This window comes from Podarcis erhardii (assembly GCF_964252035.2).
Source record: "Podarcis erhardii genome assembly, chromosome: 6".
NCBI classification, from domain to species: domain Eukaryota; kingdom Metazoa; phylum Chordata; class Lepidosauria; order Squamata; family Lacertidae; genus Podarcis; species Podarcis erhardii.
Window position 1 is genome coordinate 6,536,461 of NC_138510.1, and position 18,514 is coordinate 6,554,974.

At 47.9% G+C, this 18,514-nt stretch overlaps 1 protein-coding gene across 6 annotated transcripts in view; it reads right to left on the bottom strand.

Moving 5' to 3' along the window:
* The window catches only part of ZNF512B (zinc finger protein 512B), a 45,321-nt gene extending 27,760 nt beyond the window's left edge, over positions 1-17,561 (bottom strand). For 2 of the 6 annotated variants that reach the window (XM_081867673.1, XM_081867672.1), the window contains exons 1-4: positions 17,176-17,286; positions 4,163-4,288; positions 3,155-3,234; positions 2,772-2,900 (exon numbers count right to left, since the gene is read on the bottom strand). In XM_081867673.1, the coding sequence (XP_081723799.1) occupies positions 2,772-2,900; positions 3,155-3,234; positions 4,163-4,286 (333 nt within the window). In that variant the 5' untranslated portion in view covers positions 4,287-4,288; positions 17,176-17,286. Of the gene's footprint in view, positions 1-2,756; positions 2,901-3,154; positions 3,235-4,162; positions 4,289-16,957; positions 17,058-17,175; positions 17,287-17,529 lie in introns of those variants that run through there. The other 4 variants (XM_081867671.1, XM_081867668.1, XM_081867670.1 and 1 more) reach the window with 3 other exon arrangements.
* Positions 17,562-18,514: the final 953 nt, after the last annotated feature.

Sequence of the window (18,514 nt, forward strand, 5' to 3'; positions counted from 1 at the left end):
AAAGATGGACCAATGACCTGACCTGGGATAAAGCAACTACTTACGTTCCTGTGAAAGAGGGGGAAAGGGAGATTGCCTCGTCTGAGTTTGCATGGACATTAAAAATAAATAACAATTCAAAAGTGCACACACACACACACACACACACTGCTGCCTTGCCAATCAGGATCCCCTTTCTAAATCAATTTTTTAAATGTCAGGAGAACTGCAACATATATCTAATGAATGATCAGTTCATTGGCTGCACGCTGCGTCCCTACAAACCTCTCCCTATCCACCCCTGCGCCATGGTAACCCAATTTCTCTGCCAAAACATCTGAACTTCACGATCTGCCTGGAGCTATGCAAATGAAGCACATTTGGTATGTATCCACATGGACTGTGAAGGTAGTTAACAAATTAAAAAGCAAATAAATACGCTGTGCTTATGTTGAGTAATTCATTCTCAGTAGTCCCCCCAAGCTGGATTCTCTTCTTTTTATCAGGCCTTGCCCCCAAACTTTAAGGCATAGACATTTAAGCTTAAGGGCTTGCATGTTTTTCTGTCTTTTTCCCATAACATGAAATCTGACATTCCTAGGATACAAACCAGTTTCTTCACTTGTACTGAATGATCACAGAATCCACAGTATAAATATCACTCAGCCCAACAGCCTGCAGGCCAGAGGTATGAATGGGAACTCCTGTTACTTAACTGTAATCCTAAAAATTTCCCCGCTTAGGCAAGTTTGGGCATTTCCTTCCTGCTCCTCCGGCTACGATTTCCCTTCCAAGCTCAAAGCAACTCGGAGCGTATCAATAAGCATTTGTCGAAATAACACCAATGCAAAGTAAACGGAACAGTGCAGAAGAGGGCAAACAACAGTGTCCCAGAAGAACACTTAATTCGCACTTCAAACAATTGCCCAAACTTGTCTAAGCAGGGAAGCTTTGCTCTTGGAGGGTGCAATGAAGTGAGATGCATCAGGTCTCCTTTGGAAGAGGGGTTTGCAGCCACTATGATGTTGCACCTGACCAAGTCCTTCTCCGGGATCTGAGAAAGTTAAGCTGCAGGGCAGGATGCCTCTGAATAATGCAGGAATCGCAAGGGGGGAGAGAACTACTGCCCTCAGGTCACTGGTTGTGGGCTTCCTATAAGCAGCTGGTTGGCCACTGTGGGAACAGGATCTCTAGCTCTTTTCCTCTGTGTGTGTACAAGCAACTCCCAACTTGCAAAGGAACTGCATGCATGCTCCTGCAAACATGCAAGCCATTTTAAGCACTGAAAGGAGGAATGGGTGCAACGGGGGAACCCACGATCACACACATCCCGTGATGCGTGCGGTTGCTGGGAACGAAGCCCTGCACAGGCTGGGAGATGCCCGTATTTAATAATAATAATAATAATAATAATAATAATAATAATAATAATAATAATAATAATAATAATTTATACCCTGCCCATCTGGCTGTAAATGTACTGGGAACCAATGTAGGTCTTCCAAGACCGGTGTTATGTGGTCTTGGCAGCCGCTCCCAGTCACCAGTCTAGCTGCCGCATTCTGGATTAGTTGTAGTTTCCGGGTCACCTTCAAAGGTAGCCCCACGTAGAGCACACATAGTCATGAATGGATGGCAACTGGAGCAAGGCCTTTCCAAGCGTTTTTTGTTTGGGAAGCAGGGCAGAATTTATAAAGGAAGAAGACGCACATCAAAGTATCCTACATGCAGGCGAATTAGAGGCAGAGCACCTCTTTTGCAAGCAGAACATCCCTAATTTACTCTTCAAGGCATCTCCAGGGAGGTCTGTCCTCTGCCTGAAACCCTGGCAAGCTGCTGACAATCTGGGTAGACAATACTGAACTAGATGGACCGGTTTTCTAACAAAGTGTAAGGCAGCAGAATCTAAATACCGTGGTGCCCCGCAAGACGAATGCCTTGCAAGACGGAAAACCCGCTAGACGAAAGGGTTTTCCGTTTTGGAGGTGCTTCGCAAAACGAATTTCCTATGGGCTTGCTTCGTAAGACGAAAATGTCTTGCGAGTTCCTGCGGGGTTTTTTTCCTCCCCCCCCCCTTTTTCTAAGCCGCTAAGCCGCTTATCAGCTGATCCGCTAAGCCGCTTAACAGCTGATCCGCTAAGCCGCTAATCAGCTGATCCGCTAAGCCACTTAACAGCTGATCCGCTAAGCCGCTAATCAGCTGATCCGCTAAGCCACTTAACAGCTGATCCGCTAAGCCGCTTATCAGCTGATCCGCTAAGCCGCTTAACAGTTGATCCGCTAAGCTGCTTATCAGCTGATCCGCTAAGCCGCTAAACCGCTAATAGTGCTAATCCGCTAAGCCGTCAATGGGCTTGCTTCGCAAGACAAAGAAACCGCAAGACGAAGAGACTCGCGGAACGGATTCTTTTCGTCTTGCGAGGCACCACTGTACCTCTGTGGCTTCAAATGGTACTAGAAGCCGAACAGCAAATGACTGGTTAGTTAGTTCAGAACCCGCCTTGCGGCAGCAACATCAGAAACCACAGCGGATAAGATTCGTAATTTGGTCTTAATGCAACTTCTGTGTTAAAATAACAGTGACCCAATGGCAGTGCTAGCACAACCAAGGCTTGTGGGTTGGTGTACAGAGACGGGGAAATATTTCTGTTTTGGTTTCTCTTGAGTTTCTCTCTCTCTTTCCTAATCTTAAATTCAAAGCAGTGTTAAGAGGGGCCACATTTGGCACGGACAATAACACAAGCTATAAATATGGGCTACCAAAACAGAACACACACCTCCATCCTCCTTACCCCTTGACAGCGCTGGTAGTGGTACTTCAGGCCATAGATGCTGGGGAATTCGAGCCAACAGCCCGAGTTGGGGCATTTCACCCTGGAGTGGGCCTTGAACTCTTCTTTCCACTGGTTCATCAAAGGCAGCTGTGATATAGGAAACATCCGTGGAGCAGTGGGGAGGGGAAAAAGACCCACTTAATGCAAGAGGAATGAAAGCAAATTTTCTGAACGCGCATACCCCAGTATCTCACATCAAATCAAAGGCTTCCCAAAGAAAAGACCTGGGACAAATATCAGGCCCCCTCCTGCACTCCAATGCACCAAGCTTGTCCTATCCTGTCTCTACTTCCTTTTCCCCAGTTCCCAAGAAAAGAAATGAAATACGATTAAAATCTTACCGGAATATCCTTCAGGGCCTGGCTGTCTGCCTTCGGCCTCCCTTTCCTTTTGCCTTCCGTTTTATCGTTAGTTGCATTTCCTGCAAACAGAACGGGGAAGAATGACATGGTGGATTGAATTAATACATCCGTCCATCTTACATTTTGTTGGACGTCCACTGATTTAAAATGCTTTCTACTGCATGACAAAGAAGACTTGGGGCTGACCACACTTCTTCTTTGGCGATAACTCGCAGCTGAGTAAGACTGTCTTCCATGAACACAGTTTTAACAGGGAGTCAGTAGTAACTGTGGAGGCCAATTCTGGATCCACACGTCCTTCCACAGTGAGGATATAGGTTTCCGTGCGAGAGTTAATCATGTTGAGGGTTTGCCAAGCATGCTTTCTTCTTAGCACGTTTCTCCCTTTTGTCCTGAGTTCGAGCGTCTTCAAAGTCCATGACACCTTTGGTAAAGGCTATTCTCCAATTGGAGCGCTCACAGGCCAGTGTATGACTGTACCTTTTATTCAATCAAAGTGTTAATTTATCAAGTACCCTGACCTGTATGTGCTTCCTAGCTACAGTGGTACCTCGGGTTAAGAACTTAATTCATTCCGGAGGTCCATTCTTAACCTGAAACTGTTCTTAACCTGAAGTACCACTTTAGCTAACGGGGCCTCCCGCTGCCACCGGAGCACGATTTCTGTTCTCATCCTGAAGCAAAGTTCTTGACCTGAGGTACTATTTCTGGGTTAGCAGAGTCTGTAACCTGAAGCATCTGTAACCTGAAGCGTCTGTAACCCGAGGTACCACTGTATTTATTTCCTTGCACTGCCGTGAGACAGGTAGCCAGGAAAACACCTTCCACATTTCAGACTCCCATCACCCCAGACCATTGGTAACACCAAGAGTTGTAGCCCAACAACATATAGAGGGCCCAGTTTTGGTTCCCTTACCAATGACGCTTCTTTTAATTCAAACGAAGCCCTTCCTATTGCAGCTGGAAAAGGTGATATGCTTAACTCACCAAGCCTCGACTGCTCGTACGCCGGGTTTATCTTCATCTCTGCCTTGCTGCTGTCTTTGTCTGCGCTGGTCTTGCTAGATCCAGCCACCTTCTTTCCACCTCTGTAGGAATATGAATCCGCCATGGCTAAAATCAAAGGAGAAAGGACACGATCAAACAGGCCAATTGCGCGACATGAGCTTGATAGAAGGAAGACTTGGCTTGCACCTGTCACCTGCTATATAAAAAAGCAGCCTGATCTTGCCTCTTCAAGAGTAGGAAGCCAATTCCTGTGCTGTAATAATAATAATAATAATAATAATAATAATAATAATAATAATAATATACCCCACCCATCTGGCTGTGTTTCCCCAGCCACTCTGGGCGGCTCCCAACAGAATATTAAAAACACAGTAAAACATCAAACAGGGCTGCCTTCAGATGTCAGATAGTAGTTTATTTCCTTGACATCTGGTGGGAGAGCGTTCCACAGGGCGGGCGCCACCACCGAGAAGGCCCTCTACTTGGTTCCCTGTAACTTCTCTTCTCGCAGTGAAGGAACCACCAGAAGGCCCTTGGAGCTGGACCTCAGTGTCCGGACTGAACGACAGGGGTGGAGACGCTCCTTCAGATAGACTGGACTGAGGCCATTTAGGGCTTTAATGGTCAGCACCAACACTTTGAATTCTGCCCTGAAATGTACTAGGAGCCAATGTAGGCCTTTCAGGACCGGTGTTATATGGTCTCGGCGGCTGCTCCCAGTCACCAGTCTAGCTGCCATGTTCCAGTTGTTTCCAAATGTACATGATTAGCACAGGCTTAGAGAACCTGCAGGCCTCCAGATGTCACTGGACTCCAACTCCCATCAACCTTAGCCAGCAGTCAAGGATGCTGGGAGCTGAAGTCCAGCAAAGGTCTGGAGGGCCACAGATTCCCCAGCCCAGGAATAGCAGCAATTCTATAGCCGCTAAGGTTGAAGCTCCCCCATTCAGGGAGACGCGCTCAGCCCAAGTGCAAATACAGAAAAAGTGAATAATCATGATTTCTCTGTTAGGCGTTGCAGAGACCCTCCATGCAGAGGGTTCTTCTCTTTTGCTTCTTTTCTCATTTTCATGATGAGAAAGGGGAGAGGGAGCGGGTTTTAATGAGGAGATCTGAGTGATAAATTTCCAATTTTCCTTATTAATGGGGAAACTGTGCTAAACAGGGAAACGTGAGCCTTATCTAAATTCTCGGTATGAATCATTTAAGTGGTCTTTTCCTATAAAACGATGAGCGTTAAGTCAGTTTCCTATTGGAAGCCATCTCCCCCCCCCCCCCTAATTCAAGACACAAGAGCAGCTTTAACTGCAGGGTGCTTATATCAATGCATCAGCTTCAAACCAGATGCACACCATAAATTTAAAGCACTAGAGCTGTGGGTGAAACCAAAGAGCCTAGGATTTGCCGATCAGAAGGTCGGCGGTTCGAATCCCCGCAACGGTGTGAGCTCCCGTTGCTCGGTCCCAGCTCCTGCCCACCTAGCGGTTCGAAAGCATGTCAAAGTGCAAGTAGATAAATAGGTACCGCTCCAGCGGGAAGGTAAACGACGTTTCCGTGCACTGCTGTGGTTCGCCAGAAGCGGCTTAGTCATGCTGGCCGCATGACCCGGAAGCTGTACGCTGGCTCCCTCGGCCAATAAAGCGAGATGAGCGCCGCAAACCCAGAGTCGGCCACAACTGGACCTAATGGTCAGGGGCCCCTTTACCACTTTGAACAGTCATGGCTTCACCCAAAGAATTCTGAGAGCTGTAGCTTTGGTTAAAGGTGCTGAGAGTTGCTAGCAGGCCCCATTCCCAGAGTTCTCCATGAAGAGTGACTGAGAATTGTAGCTCTGTGAAAGGAACGGGGGGGGGGGGGGGTTCCCAAGCAACTCTTAGGGTGCTTAAACTACAGCTCCCAGAATTCTTTGGGAGTAGCCCTGACTGTTTAAAGTGGAATCATAGCTCCTTAAAAGAATGCTGTGAATGTGGTCATTCGGTGGCTGGTGGTGGATGAATGGAATTAAGCACTCCTGCACCACTTGTTTCTGGTCATGGGTAATAACTAGATTTTCTGCAAAATGCCAATTGCGTCCAGGCCCATGGAAGGCCTTCGGGGTAGTTTCTGTCGTGCCTGAGAATGGAAGAAAGTCGTTTTGCAGACCCCCCCCCCCCGGCCCAAGAGAGCACTGCTGGGAGCTGACCCAGAGAATTCCTTGCTTTCTCTGGGGGAGCGTTTGTAGAACAACCAGATTATCAGGGAAATCAGGCTAGAAAGCAAAGCTTTAGCTTAATCACTCCTTCAGGACAGAAGTCTTTGTTATATTTCGGCTTTGACCGACCCAATTCTTCCCTTCCCACCTTAAAAAAAAAAAGTTTATCTGCAATGTGGCCATTTGCAGCAACCTAGCCATTAATTAATAATGTCAAAGGCTCTGCCTGGCTCTTTGCCTGGGACCACATTAGGCTTAATACCTGGGAAACCGACCTGGAGCAAAAAACGTGGAACAGGATAGAAGGAATTCTGAAAGGCCTCTTAGCTCTGCAAGTTTTTTTGCTATTTCTCTGGGACGATTAAAGCCCATGGGTTAGTAAAAAAAGGTAAAGGTAAAGGACCCCTGGATGGTTAAGTCCAGTCAAAGGTGACTATAAGGTTCCGGCGCTCATCTCGCTTTCAGGCCGAGGGAGCCGGCGTTTGCCCACAGGCAGCTTTCCGGGTCGTGTGGCCAGCATGACTAAACCGCTGCTGGTGCAATGGGACACCGTGACGGAAATCAGAGCACATGGAAATGCCGTTTACCTTCCCGCCAAAGCGGTACCTATCCATCTACTTGCACTGGAGTGCTTTTGAACTGCCAGGTTGGCAGGAGCTGGGACAGAGCAATGGGAGCTCACCACACAGTGGGGATTCGAACTGCTGACCTTCTGACCGGCAAGCCCAAGAGGCTCAGTGGTTTAGACCACAGTGCCAACCACATGGGTTAGTATTTAACACTCGGGTGGAAGCCAGGGGAGAAGTTAGATATTGGATTTGCGGAACTGAGAATCATCATCTTCTTATGTGCCAAAACAGAAGAGACGTGGACAGGATCCGTGCACAATGCAGAGGTTATCACTCTCCTGGAGAGCAGCTGGTCCAGAATCTGCGATCCAGCCTCTTTTGGATGGGGGTGGCGCTCTCTTTGAAGAGTCAAGTAAAGGATATAGACCAGGGTTTCCCAAACGTGGGTCTCCATCTGTTTTTTTCAGACTACAATTCTCATCATCCCTGACCACTGGTCTTGCCAACTAGGGATGATTGGAGTTGTAGTCCACAAAACAGCTGGGAAGCAGAGTTTGGAAAACACCAATGTAGACAGACAAAACTTTTTCTCCCTCTTACAATGCCAGAACTCATCGCCAAGCAGCAAAGTTGAATGCCAGAGGAGTCAAGAGTGCAAAAAATAAAGGTCTTCTTCATGCAGCTCATGCAAGGAAGTGATGGCAACGAAACTGGAAGGCTATCGCCTTGCCGTTTTACCGTTGATTCGGAGCAAATGTCAATCTGTGGGGAACCCAATTGCCGTTCACTCCGATACAGCAGTAAAAAGTGGGTTTTCCTGGGGAAAGTGTCAGGACAAAACACACACACAACCACTTGGACCTGGGCCTAGAAACTTGTCACAAAAGACTGTCTGGATGAGTCGTTTGTTAGACTTATTGATTTCAATGGGTTTACTTGCGAGTCTAATTTTTGTTAATTGATTGAATTTATATACTGCCCTAACCCGGGGGGTCTCAGGGCTGTTCACAGAATAAAATCAAGATATAAAACCACAAAATAACTAATAAAAATAAAAACAACAGCCCAATAGCAACACCCCCCCCCAAAAAAAATCACATTTTAAAAGAGAATAGGATATAAATCAGATCACCCAAAGGCCTGGTTAAAAGGGAATGTTTTTGCCTGGTGCCACTGCAGAGAGTAAAACTTAGGTGACTACCACTCATTGCAAATCAAGAAGCAATGGCCTGGTTCTGCCTGAAACAGAAGTTTCTTTCTGGGTCGAACCGTTCAGAGACTCATAAACTGGATTTAAAACATCAAAATATAAACATATGCCAGCGAGGAAAGAACTATCTCCCTGACATGCTAGTCATCTATAAAGAGAGAATAAAAATTCTGAGAGCGCCCACTTTCCATCTAGTGAGGTCCAGCCCAGACACAAGTCTGGGAACAGAGGGCTCATCCACACTCCAATTTGCCTCTCTCCTTGGAAAACCAGCACCGTACCAACTGGGTTTTCCCGGGGAAAGCGGTGGGCGGCAAATGGACAACCGCCTGGACCTGTGCTTTTAGGCATGGGGAAAGCAGAAGGACGGACAGCGCCGACATACGTGCCGGGTTCCGCCCAATGCTGGAGAGACCCCCAACACACACGTGTGATGTCACACAGTGGGGGGGGGGCCCCAACGGGGCCTGCTGCTGCTGTGGGTAAGGCTACGCAAGGCCCATCACAGCGGCAGGTAGACCCGGCAGGGCACGTCGTGGCCACAAAATACTGAGGAACCCCAGCACCCTCCCTGAAAATGGGGGGGGGCTCGTCCCCCCATTCAGCGCCCCTGAATCCCTAAACCTATACTAATAACCAATTGGACTGTTTCCTCATTTCTTAGGATGTGGGTGGCGCTGTGGGTTAAACCACAGAGCCTAGGGCTTGCCGATCAGAAGGTCAGTGGTTCGAATCTCCGCAACGGGGTGAGCTCCCGTTGCTCGGTCCCTGCTCCTGCCAACCTAGCAGTTCGAAAGCACGTCAAGTGCAAGTAAATAAATAGGTACCGCTCTGGCGGAAAGGTAAACGGCATTTCCGTGCGCTGCTCTGGTTCGCCAGAAGCGGCTTCGTCATGCTGGCCATATGACCCGGAAGCTCCCTCGGCCTGTAAAGCAAAATGAGCGCAGCAACCCCAGATACAGATAGGTAGCCGTGTTGGTCTGCCATAGTCAAAACAAAACAAATTCCTTCCAGTAGCACCTTAAAGATTCCTTCCAGTAGCACCTTAAAGACCAACTAAGTCAGTTCTTGGTATGAGCTTTCGTGTGCATGCACACTTCTTCAGATATCTGGTATCTGAAGAAGTGTGCATGCACACGAAAGCTCATACCAAGAACTGACTTAGTTGGTCTTTAAGGTGCTACTGGAAGGAATTTGTTTTGTTTTAGCAACCCCAGAGTCGGCCACGACTGGACCTAATGGCCAGGGGTCCCTTTACCTTTACCTTCCTCATTTCTTAAATGCAGAAAGTGTTTGGCTGCTCCAGGTTTGGATCTGGTGTTATTATTATTTTTTAATCACATTCCATTGATGTTGCTTCGCCCCTAGTTACCAATCTGTGGCGTAGTAAAGATACTGATTCGATCTACTTTGCCATAGATCTGCTTAGTGTTCTGGTCCCATTTCCTCAGTCTTTATTAACAGAAATAAATGGTTTGGTTGGTTCGCTCCAGTGTTAAGCAGCAACAACTATCATAAATTGCACTGTCTGTAAAATAACTCATGCACTCTTACTTGGAAGTAATCTCCCTTTAGTTTAGCTGCACTTGCTTCCGAGTAAACACGCAAAGCAATACCTGGAATGTATTTCTATGACTGTCTTGAGGAGTCTGTTCTTCCTAATTCAGTTCATTAATACGTTCAGCTAATTTTGTGTAATTTGGAACAAGAAACATTTTGTGGGATCTGCTTTTAATAAATATTTTATTTTTAAGCTTCGATTGTTGTGTTCCCCCCCTCTCTCTCACACACAAACATTCATGTATTTCAAATGTTTCTAGTAAAATATTGTGCAACTTTTCCAGTATGTCTGTGTTTTTAAAGTCAAGTACGTCAATAAACGCCAGTGCTTTGCACCAAAGCGCAGGCCAGCTCTGTTTTAAAGTTTGTTGTCAGAAGTGCACATATTGTAAAAACAAAACAAAACAAAACACTGCACTGTTTTGCTCCCCCTTTCTTTCTCCTCTCCACTTTATTTCTTTTAACTGAAATTCTCTTAATAAAATATTAACAATAATTTTTAAAAGTGCACATATGTTCGCTAATGTTAATTTTTTAAAAGAGGATATTTGAAACTTCATGGAGGCCTTGCACTCAGGTGACATCCCACACTGACAGCCTGCATACTTTTCATTAAGTTAAGTGTCCTAAAAGACCTTCCCTGGCTCCCAGTACGCTTCTGAGAACAATTCAAAGTGTTGGTGCTGACCTTTAAAGCCCTAAATGGCCTCGGTCCAGTATACCTGAAGGAGCATCTCCACCCCCGTCATTCAGCCCGGACGCTGAGGACTAGCTCTGAGGGAATGCCCTCCTGACAAATCTCAAACAGATAAAAACCTACTTTTTGAAGACATGTGAAGGCAGCCCTGTATAGGGAAGTTTTTAATGTTTGATGTTACAGTGGTACCTTGGTTCTCAAATGCCTTGCTACTCAAGCAACTTGGAACCCAAACACTGCAAACCCGCAAGTGTTTCGGTTTGTGAACTGTTTTCGGAAGTCAAACATGCTCTGTTTTGAGTGTTACGCTTCTGATTTGAGTGCCACACTTCCATTTTGAGTATTATGCTTCCGTTTTGAGTGTTACGATGACGATTTGAGAGTTACCCTTCCAATTTGAGTGCCACACTTCCGTTTTGAGTGTTACACTGAGGTCGGTCTGTTTTTGCTATTTATTTTGGGGTTTTTTGTTTTTGCGGCTCTTTTGTTTTTGTTTTTGTGACTGTGTGGAACCCAGTTCTGCTACTGATTGATTGTGTGACTGCAGTACATTGTTTATTGCTTTCATTTTATGGATAGATGGTCTTGTTAGATCGTAAAATTCATGTTAAATTGCTGTTTTAGGGTGTGTTTTTAAAAGTCTGGAACGGATTAATCCACTTTGCATTACTTTCTATGGGAAAGCACGCCCTGGTTTTGGAACAGACTTCCGGAACAAATCAAGTTTGAGAACCAAGGTACCACTGTATATTGTTTTTATGTGTTGGACCTGCCCAAAGTGGCGGGGCATTACTATTATTCAGCTTGGGAGAAGCTCCAGGTTTGGGGAGGTCTGGAGCAGGTTGCCCCAAGCGGCCTAGTAATGGCATCTCAACGTGGATGCAGGTCTCTCTATCATTTAGGTGGCAACACCAGCAAGGCTATAGTTGCCCCATCCTAGGCAGGGAACTGGCCCGCCTGGCAGCATTGGCGTCCAGGGGACCAAGCTTGCCGACACACAGGATCTCAACTCCCGACAGCCCCACTCCTAAATCAGAATGTCCCAAACCCATGTTTGCAACACAAGACATAAGACCACAGAAAGCTGTCTTGATCCATCTGGCTCAGTAATACTGGCACGGACTGGAAACAGATCTCCGGGCTATTTTACACAGGAGTTTGCCAGTCTCGCCTGGAAATGCTGGGAATCGAACTCAAGACCTTCTGACAATGCAAAGCAGATGCCTTACAGGACGGGGGCATTTGTATAGGAGAATCCCTGGGCAAGTGAGCAGGGAGGGCAGGCTGGGGATATAAACCTTTCCCCTCGACTGTTGCACTCCTCCAACCATCTCTCTGTCTGAGTTTTTGCACATAGCCAGCCAGATTTATTTGCAAACTTGCGATGCTGTTTGGGGAGAGGTGGCTTGGAAGGAACGTGTTGCAGGGGAGAAAATGACAGCGAGGAAAGGGTTAAACACACACACACACACACACACACACACACACACACACATACACGGGTTACTAGGCAAAGCACAGTTTAGGAAGTTGCTTGCTGCAGTAAACATAGGTCTGTGAGACAGGAGAATGATTTCCTAGCCTCCTACTGATTTCTACAATTCCCTTCCCTTTCATTTTATGCAAGATATGTAGAGTTTTTTTTGTTGGTGTGGGGGTTTTGTGTGTGTGAGAGAGTTTCTTACAACAAAACTTCTTGGACAGGAACAGCTCTATTTCTCCGCCCACCCGCCAAAGCCTGGATTAAATTAAAAACGGACTCTTTTCCTTTTCCTTGCTTCCGCAGACTTTGCATTTAAAATTGGGGGGGGGGGCGGGGACGAAAAGAAAAGAACCTGTTTTGAATGGAACAGATTCCGTGCACAGCACTTTTAAACGGATAAGCTTTAAAACGGGTATAATTCCCCTCCATCAGTTGAACAGGAAATCTGTGTGCGCATCCCATGATTTCAAGGTTCCTTTCTCAGAGGATTAACGATCGCCTCCCACTCCGTGCTGCCAGCAGGCGTAAAAAGGCAAATGTGAAAACACCGTAATGATAATTTTAAAGGACACTAAATGCCGTCGATCAATCATTTCTGAAAGGAACTAAAGGAGGAACAAATGCCCAGGAATTCCAAGACTCTCTATCCGACTTATCCTTCTCTAAAAAAAACTTTCCGAACAAATAATCAGTAGAACCCAGCAAATAATTTGCCCGGGGATTGGAGCTCACTCTGTAGTCTTAGGTACATCTGCAAATTTGTCAGCCTCAGTTTTTCTCCCTGTGAAATGGGAAATAATAGTGACCTATCCTCAAAGGCTCTTAGGGTGGTACAGTCGTACCTTGGGAGTCAAACGGAATCCGTTTCGGAAGACCCTTCCAAAGCGCGGCTTCTGATTGGCTGATTGGAAGCTCCTACAGCCAATCGGAAGCCGCGCCAGACGTTTGGCTTCCAAAAATAGTTTGAAAACTGGAACACTCACCTCCGGGTTTCAATCGTCCAGGAGCTAATTTGTTTGGGAGCCAAGGTATGACTGTATTCAACTACCCGTATTTTTCGCTCTATAAGGCGCACCAGACCACAAGACGCACCTAGTTTTTGGAGGAGGAAAACAAGAAAAAAATATTCTGAATCTCAGAAGCCAGAACAGCAAGAGGGATTGCTGTGCAGTGAAAGCAGCAATCCCTCTTGCTGTTCTGGCTTCTGGGATAGCTGCGCAGCCTGCATTCACTCCATAAGACGCACACACATTTCCCCTCACTTTTTAGGAGGGAAAAAGTGAGTCTTCTAGAGCAAAAAAATACGGTAAGTTTTACTCAGTGCATGATCCTTTGGAAGGAATGAACATGGCTGAATTTGGTCCATTAATTTCATTGGGTCTATTTGGAGTAAAACTTCGTTGACTACCACCCTGAGACGGGCAAAGGCAGCTGTGCACGTAACAAATCAAACCATCATCAAGCTACAACATCCTCATATGATTCCAGGCCTTGTTTTTGCAAGACATGCAAAATATTCCACCACAGACATCAAGTTTAGACGGCAAGCTTTGTTCCAGATGGATAATACCCCTGAAAACTTGCCTTCTCCGACAACGCAGCCCGATTACATAGATGACATTCTGCCATTAATCCATGTGGCACATTACAGTTAATACGAGCAGAAGGGAAGAGGGAGTCCCTGCCCCAAGGAGCTTACAAAGAGATAGAAGGATACCAAAAGGCGAAGAAAGAAAATGCAGTTAACACATTAAGACAAGCCCAACGAGATCAAACCAAAAAGTCTAACTAACTGAGCATCCCGTTTCCTACACAGGCAGTCAGGTGCCCCCAGGGAAACCATAAGAATGCAAAAGCAAGATGCCCCCCCCCTGCAACTAATATTGAGAGAGAGACTGCCTCTGAATGTGGAGGTTTGAATTAGCTATTGTAACCCGTGGCTGCTGATGGTCCCATCTTGTACAGAAAATTTCCAGGATGCTTAGGTTTGGGTAGGAAAGGTGGGTTTTGAGGAAGAGGCAGCAGGAGGTGTGTACTGCAGGGATCAAAACCGAAAGCAGAAATGTTTTGTTAGCACCCATACCTGCCAAATCAATGGGGTGACAGGGTGCAGGCGGGGCTTATAATCCCGCAGCCTCTTCCAATATCTCCATCTCCTTTTTCAGAGCCTCCAGCCCCCATAATCCTTAAGAAGGTGGGGGACACAGGAACATCAGAATCTGCCTTGCAGAGAACTGGCTCACATAGCCCAGCACTGACTGGCAGCATCTCTCAAGGGGTTCAGGCAGGAGGCATTCCCACCCCTACCTGGAGTTGAGCAGGATACCTTCTGTGCTTCAGCTCTGTGGCTAAAACTGCCCCAGTTCTCATGTTTCCGAATTAAGCAACTTGCCTTGCACTAAGTTGCACCATTGGTCCACCTGCCTCAATACTGTCTACACTGACTGCCAGCATCTCCCCAGGGGGTTTCAGCCAGGGATCCTTTCCCGGCCCTATTTAGGGGTTGGACAGGGGTGAGCCTGCGCTGGTCTTCCTACCAGCCCGCCAAGATGATGGCGATGTTCGCTGCGCGCTCCATCTCTCTCCAGTTGCCTTGCTGCCGCATGGCGCACAAAAGCTAATAGTATATTGAGACTGATGGACACTTGCTGGGGACTGAAACCCAGAAGGGGGTGGGTGGAGTTTGGGAATCCAAAGGGTATATAATTATAATTTGTTTTGTTTTTATTTTGTTTTGTTATTCGTACGAAAATTAGGAAATCTTATCTCATTATACATGACAAAGCCATTTTTCACCTTCTCACCCCTTGCTTTTTCCTGTTAGACCTATTGCAGTCGTTAAGAGTCGTCAACAGGCTCATCGCAGCTATCTGCCAATCACCCATTCCCACCACCCTTCTGAGTAATACCCCTCCCCACCTTCTCACTATATAGAAAGGTCCGGTGACTTCTGTTTCAGTGTATCTGAAGAAGTGTGCATGCACACGAAAGCTCATACCTAGAACTAACTCAGTTGGTCTTTAAGGTGCTACTGGAAGGAATTTTTTTAGAAAATTAGGAAAGTAATGGAAGGGAACTTTGGTCGACTTTAGGAAAAATGTTTAAGAATGAGCATTGATGTATAAGTATTGATGTTCAAGTTTGGATAAGCTAAAATTGGTCTTTAAAACGATCTAAATTAAATGAAAATAAGGTTTGTAAAAATAAATTGAGGAAATGGATGAAAGAGAAGAAATAAAATAATAACATGTTAAAGTAAATTATCAAGTTAAAGTTGAGAAATAAGTAAAAAGGATTTGCTGAGCTAATAATTTGAATTGGAATACAAGGGGAGGTGCGAGGAGGTCTGAGAAGCAAGTTAAAAGAAAATAAGCAATTGAAATTTTATGTGTTTTTAATTGTTTTTAAGTTTTGTTCTTTTGTATTTTTGTATTTTTGCCATTTTTTGTTTATTTTTGTTTTTGGGTTGTCATTGAAAATGCTAATAAATATTCATTTTTTTAAAAAAAAGCGCCTCGAGGTAAAGGCATGGCCCAGGGGCACGGCATCTGAGACGCACCAGGCGCCCCAAAGGATGAGGTCCGCCTGTGGGCAGCAGGAGGGTCGCCGCCGTTTGGCCCAGCCCCAAAAGCAGGTGCGCTGCAACGGGCAGCCGCAGCGCTGCAGCACCACTGCCAGGGATCCAGGGCTCAGGTTGCACACCTCTTCCCCCCAAAACACCAGTTTTTCAATCTAGGCGCTTGTGCGTCCATGCGCTCAAGCCAGGATCACACGGATTAAGGAGGGGAGTTGTTCAGGTCCTCGATTTCGGACACCGTTGACCTTGACCTCTGGGCAGGGCAGGGCAGGGGGCCACCAAGAGCTGGCTGCCCTCGTGACCTCCAAGTGACCTGACCAGGTAGGTCAAGCATCCCCACCTGGGCCCCACCCACCTCTCCGCTCTGCACCACTTTCGGCAAGCATGCCTAACACCAAGCTCACGATATGTGTGTTGGAGAAGGGGGGAGGTCGCACCACCTGTCGCTGCCCAGGGGCGAGGCCGCTTAGTTTGCAATTGGGGGGGGGGCGAGAGAGAGAAGACAGGCTTACCCAACTCTAATCCACTTCCAAGGGGAGCTTTCCAAAGCAGCAAAGCTCCTACTAACCTCCTCTGCTATTTCTCTCTCTTTTTCCACATTTCCAGAACTCGGTTGCTTAACCCCCCCCCCGTCCCCATTCCCCCCCCCCCCAAAAAAGCTCGAATAATCAAGGAAATGCAGCGCAGGCGGAGAATGCAAAAGAGAAAGAGATGGGTGTTTCGCTTGCTTAAAAAAAAAATTTAAATTTTGCAGCGGGCGAGAAGCAGCAGGAGGGTTTGGGAAGGGAGAGGGTTGCAAAGTGGGGGGGGGATCCGAGAAATTAAAACAACCACCACCACATATATATGCACACAAATAAACCCCCTACCACCAACAGCAACAGCCGCCCTCCACCCGCGATCGTTTGATCTCCGCGCATGCAAAATAAGGTGGGGGGGTGGAGGAAAAAGAAGAAAAAGACATATAAATAGACCGAAAGGAAGAAAAGGAAATCTGCCCTTTCCCCCCCCCCCGCCCCATCTTTGGGGCGAGCGCGCGGGGCGGTGTTGAAAGGAGGGGGGGGGGTCGGAAGGCATACAAAATAATTAATTAAAAAGCCCAGGAAAAGCAATGAAGCAAAATGGCGACTTTTTATGTAGAAGGAGGAGAAAGAGAGAGAGAGGAAGGAAGGAAGGAAGGGAGGGAGGGAAAGAGAGAGAGAGGGATGGGAGGAAAAGAAAAGGAGGGAGGGGTGGGGGAAGGAGAGAGGGGTTTGGGGAAGGCGCTGCTGGCCCCCTCGCCCTCCTCCTCCTCCTCCTCCGCGCCCGGGGTCTCTCCAGCTCGGCGGGGCGCAAGGAAGCGGGCGAGGCGTGGGGAGGCGGGCGGGCGGGCGGGCGGCGAGGCCGGGCCGGGGCCACCGGGCGGAGTAAAAGCCCCTCTCCGGGTGGGGAAGGGCCGGAGGGAGGCGAGGCGAGGGCCGGGCGTCGGCGGGGGGCTCCGGGCTTACCTCGGCGCGGGCGGGCAGCGCGCTCCTCTCGCTCGCTCGCTCGGCCGGCGGGGCCCGGGCGCGCACAGCGATGCGCACGGCCAAAGCGCCCTCGCCGCCGCCGCCGGCTCATGCGCGGAGACCCCCCCTCGCCGCCGCCACCACGTCGCCCGCACACTTGCACACACACACACAGACACACAACCACAACCAGGCGCCCACCCCCCCCCTCTCCCTACCTTCGCCGCCGGGCCGAGGGAAGCCGCTTGCAACTCTCGCGGTATTCCTCCCCCGGCTGCAGCCGGGGATCGGCGCCCGACGGGAGGAGGACGGAGCTGGCTTGGGTGGTGGTGGGTTGTTTTTTTAGGGGGGGGGGCGCAGCGCACTGGGAGTTGGGTGGGGGGGGTCCCCCAGCAGGTGCGCCGCGATCCAAAGGGGGACGGCGCAAGCAAGACCGCTGCAGAAGTGGCCAGGCGCAGAACTGGAGTTGGGGGCGAAGGAGTTCAAGCTGCCCCTCTTAGGGTTGATCTGATTTTCATTTTTTAAAAATAATAATTCTTGTTTTCGGCATCTCCGCTGCGCTTGCCACCCACCCACTTTGCTCTTTGTTTCGCCACGGCACAGATCGTCGTCTCTTCATCGCGCAGGGAACTCTCTCTTAAAATATAATGGGGAGGGGAGCATGCAGGGGGGGAATAAAACGCCCTCCCGTTTTTTAAAAATGTAAGGAGACACCACAGAGGAGCCTGCCTTTAGTTACCTTGTTTTTTGCCCATGGAGTGCAAAAATTGTCTACTGTGGCATCAGTTCTCCAGCATGTTCTCCAGGGCCCGCTGCATGCAGGATTCAATCCAGAAGGTGCAATCCTGGCCTAAGAAAAGCCTTCTGGATCAGGCCAGTGGTCCATCTAGCCCAGCATCCTGTTCTCACAGTGACTGACCATCAAGCAGAACCCAAGCACAAGAATAGCCATCGTGGCCAGTAGCCACCGTTAGCCCATGAATGTGTCTAACTCTCTGTTAAACCTTAAAGCCATCCAGGTTGGCGGCCGCCATTGCTTCCAGCTGGAAGGAGTTCCACAGTTTAACAGTGCTCTTTGTCAAGAAGGGCTTTTTTTTGTTGTTGTTGTTTAGTCGTTTAGTCGTGTCCGACTCTTCATGACCCCCTGGACCAGAGCACGCCAGGCACTCCTGTCTTCCACTGCCTCCCACAGTTTGGTCAAACTCATGCTGGTAGCTTCGAGAACACTGTCCAACCATCTCGTCCTCTGTCGTCCCCTTCTCCTTGTGCCCTCCATCTTCCCCAACATCAGGGTCTTTTCCAGGGAGTCTTCTCTTCTCATGAGGTGGCCAAAGTCTTGAAGCCTCAGCTTCACGATCTGTCCTTCCAGTGAGCACTCAGGGCTGATTTCCTTAAGATTGGATAAGTTTGATCTTCTTGCAGTCCATGGGACTCTCAAGAGTCTCCTCCAGCACCATAATTCAAAAGCATCAATTCTTCGGCGATCAGCCTTCTTTTTGGTCCAGCTCTCACTTCCATACATTACTACTGGGAAAACCATAGCTTTAGCTATACGGA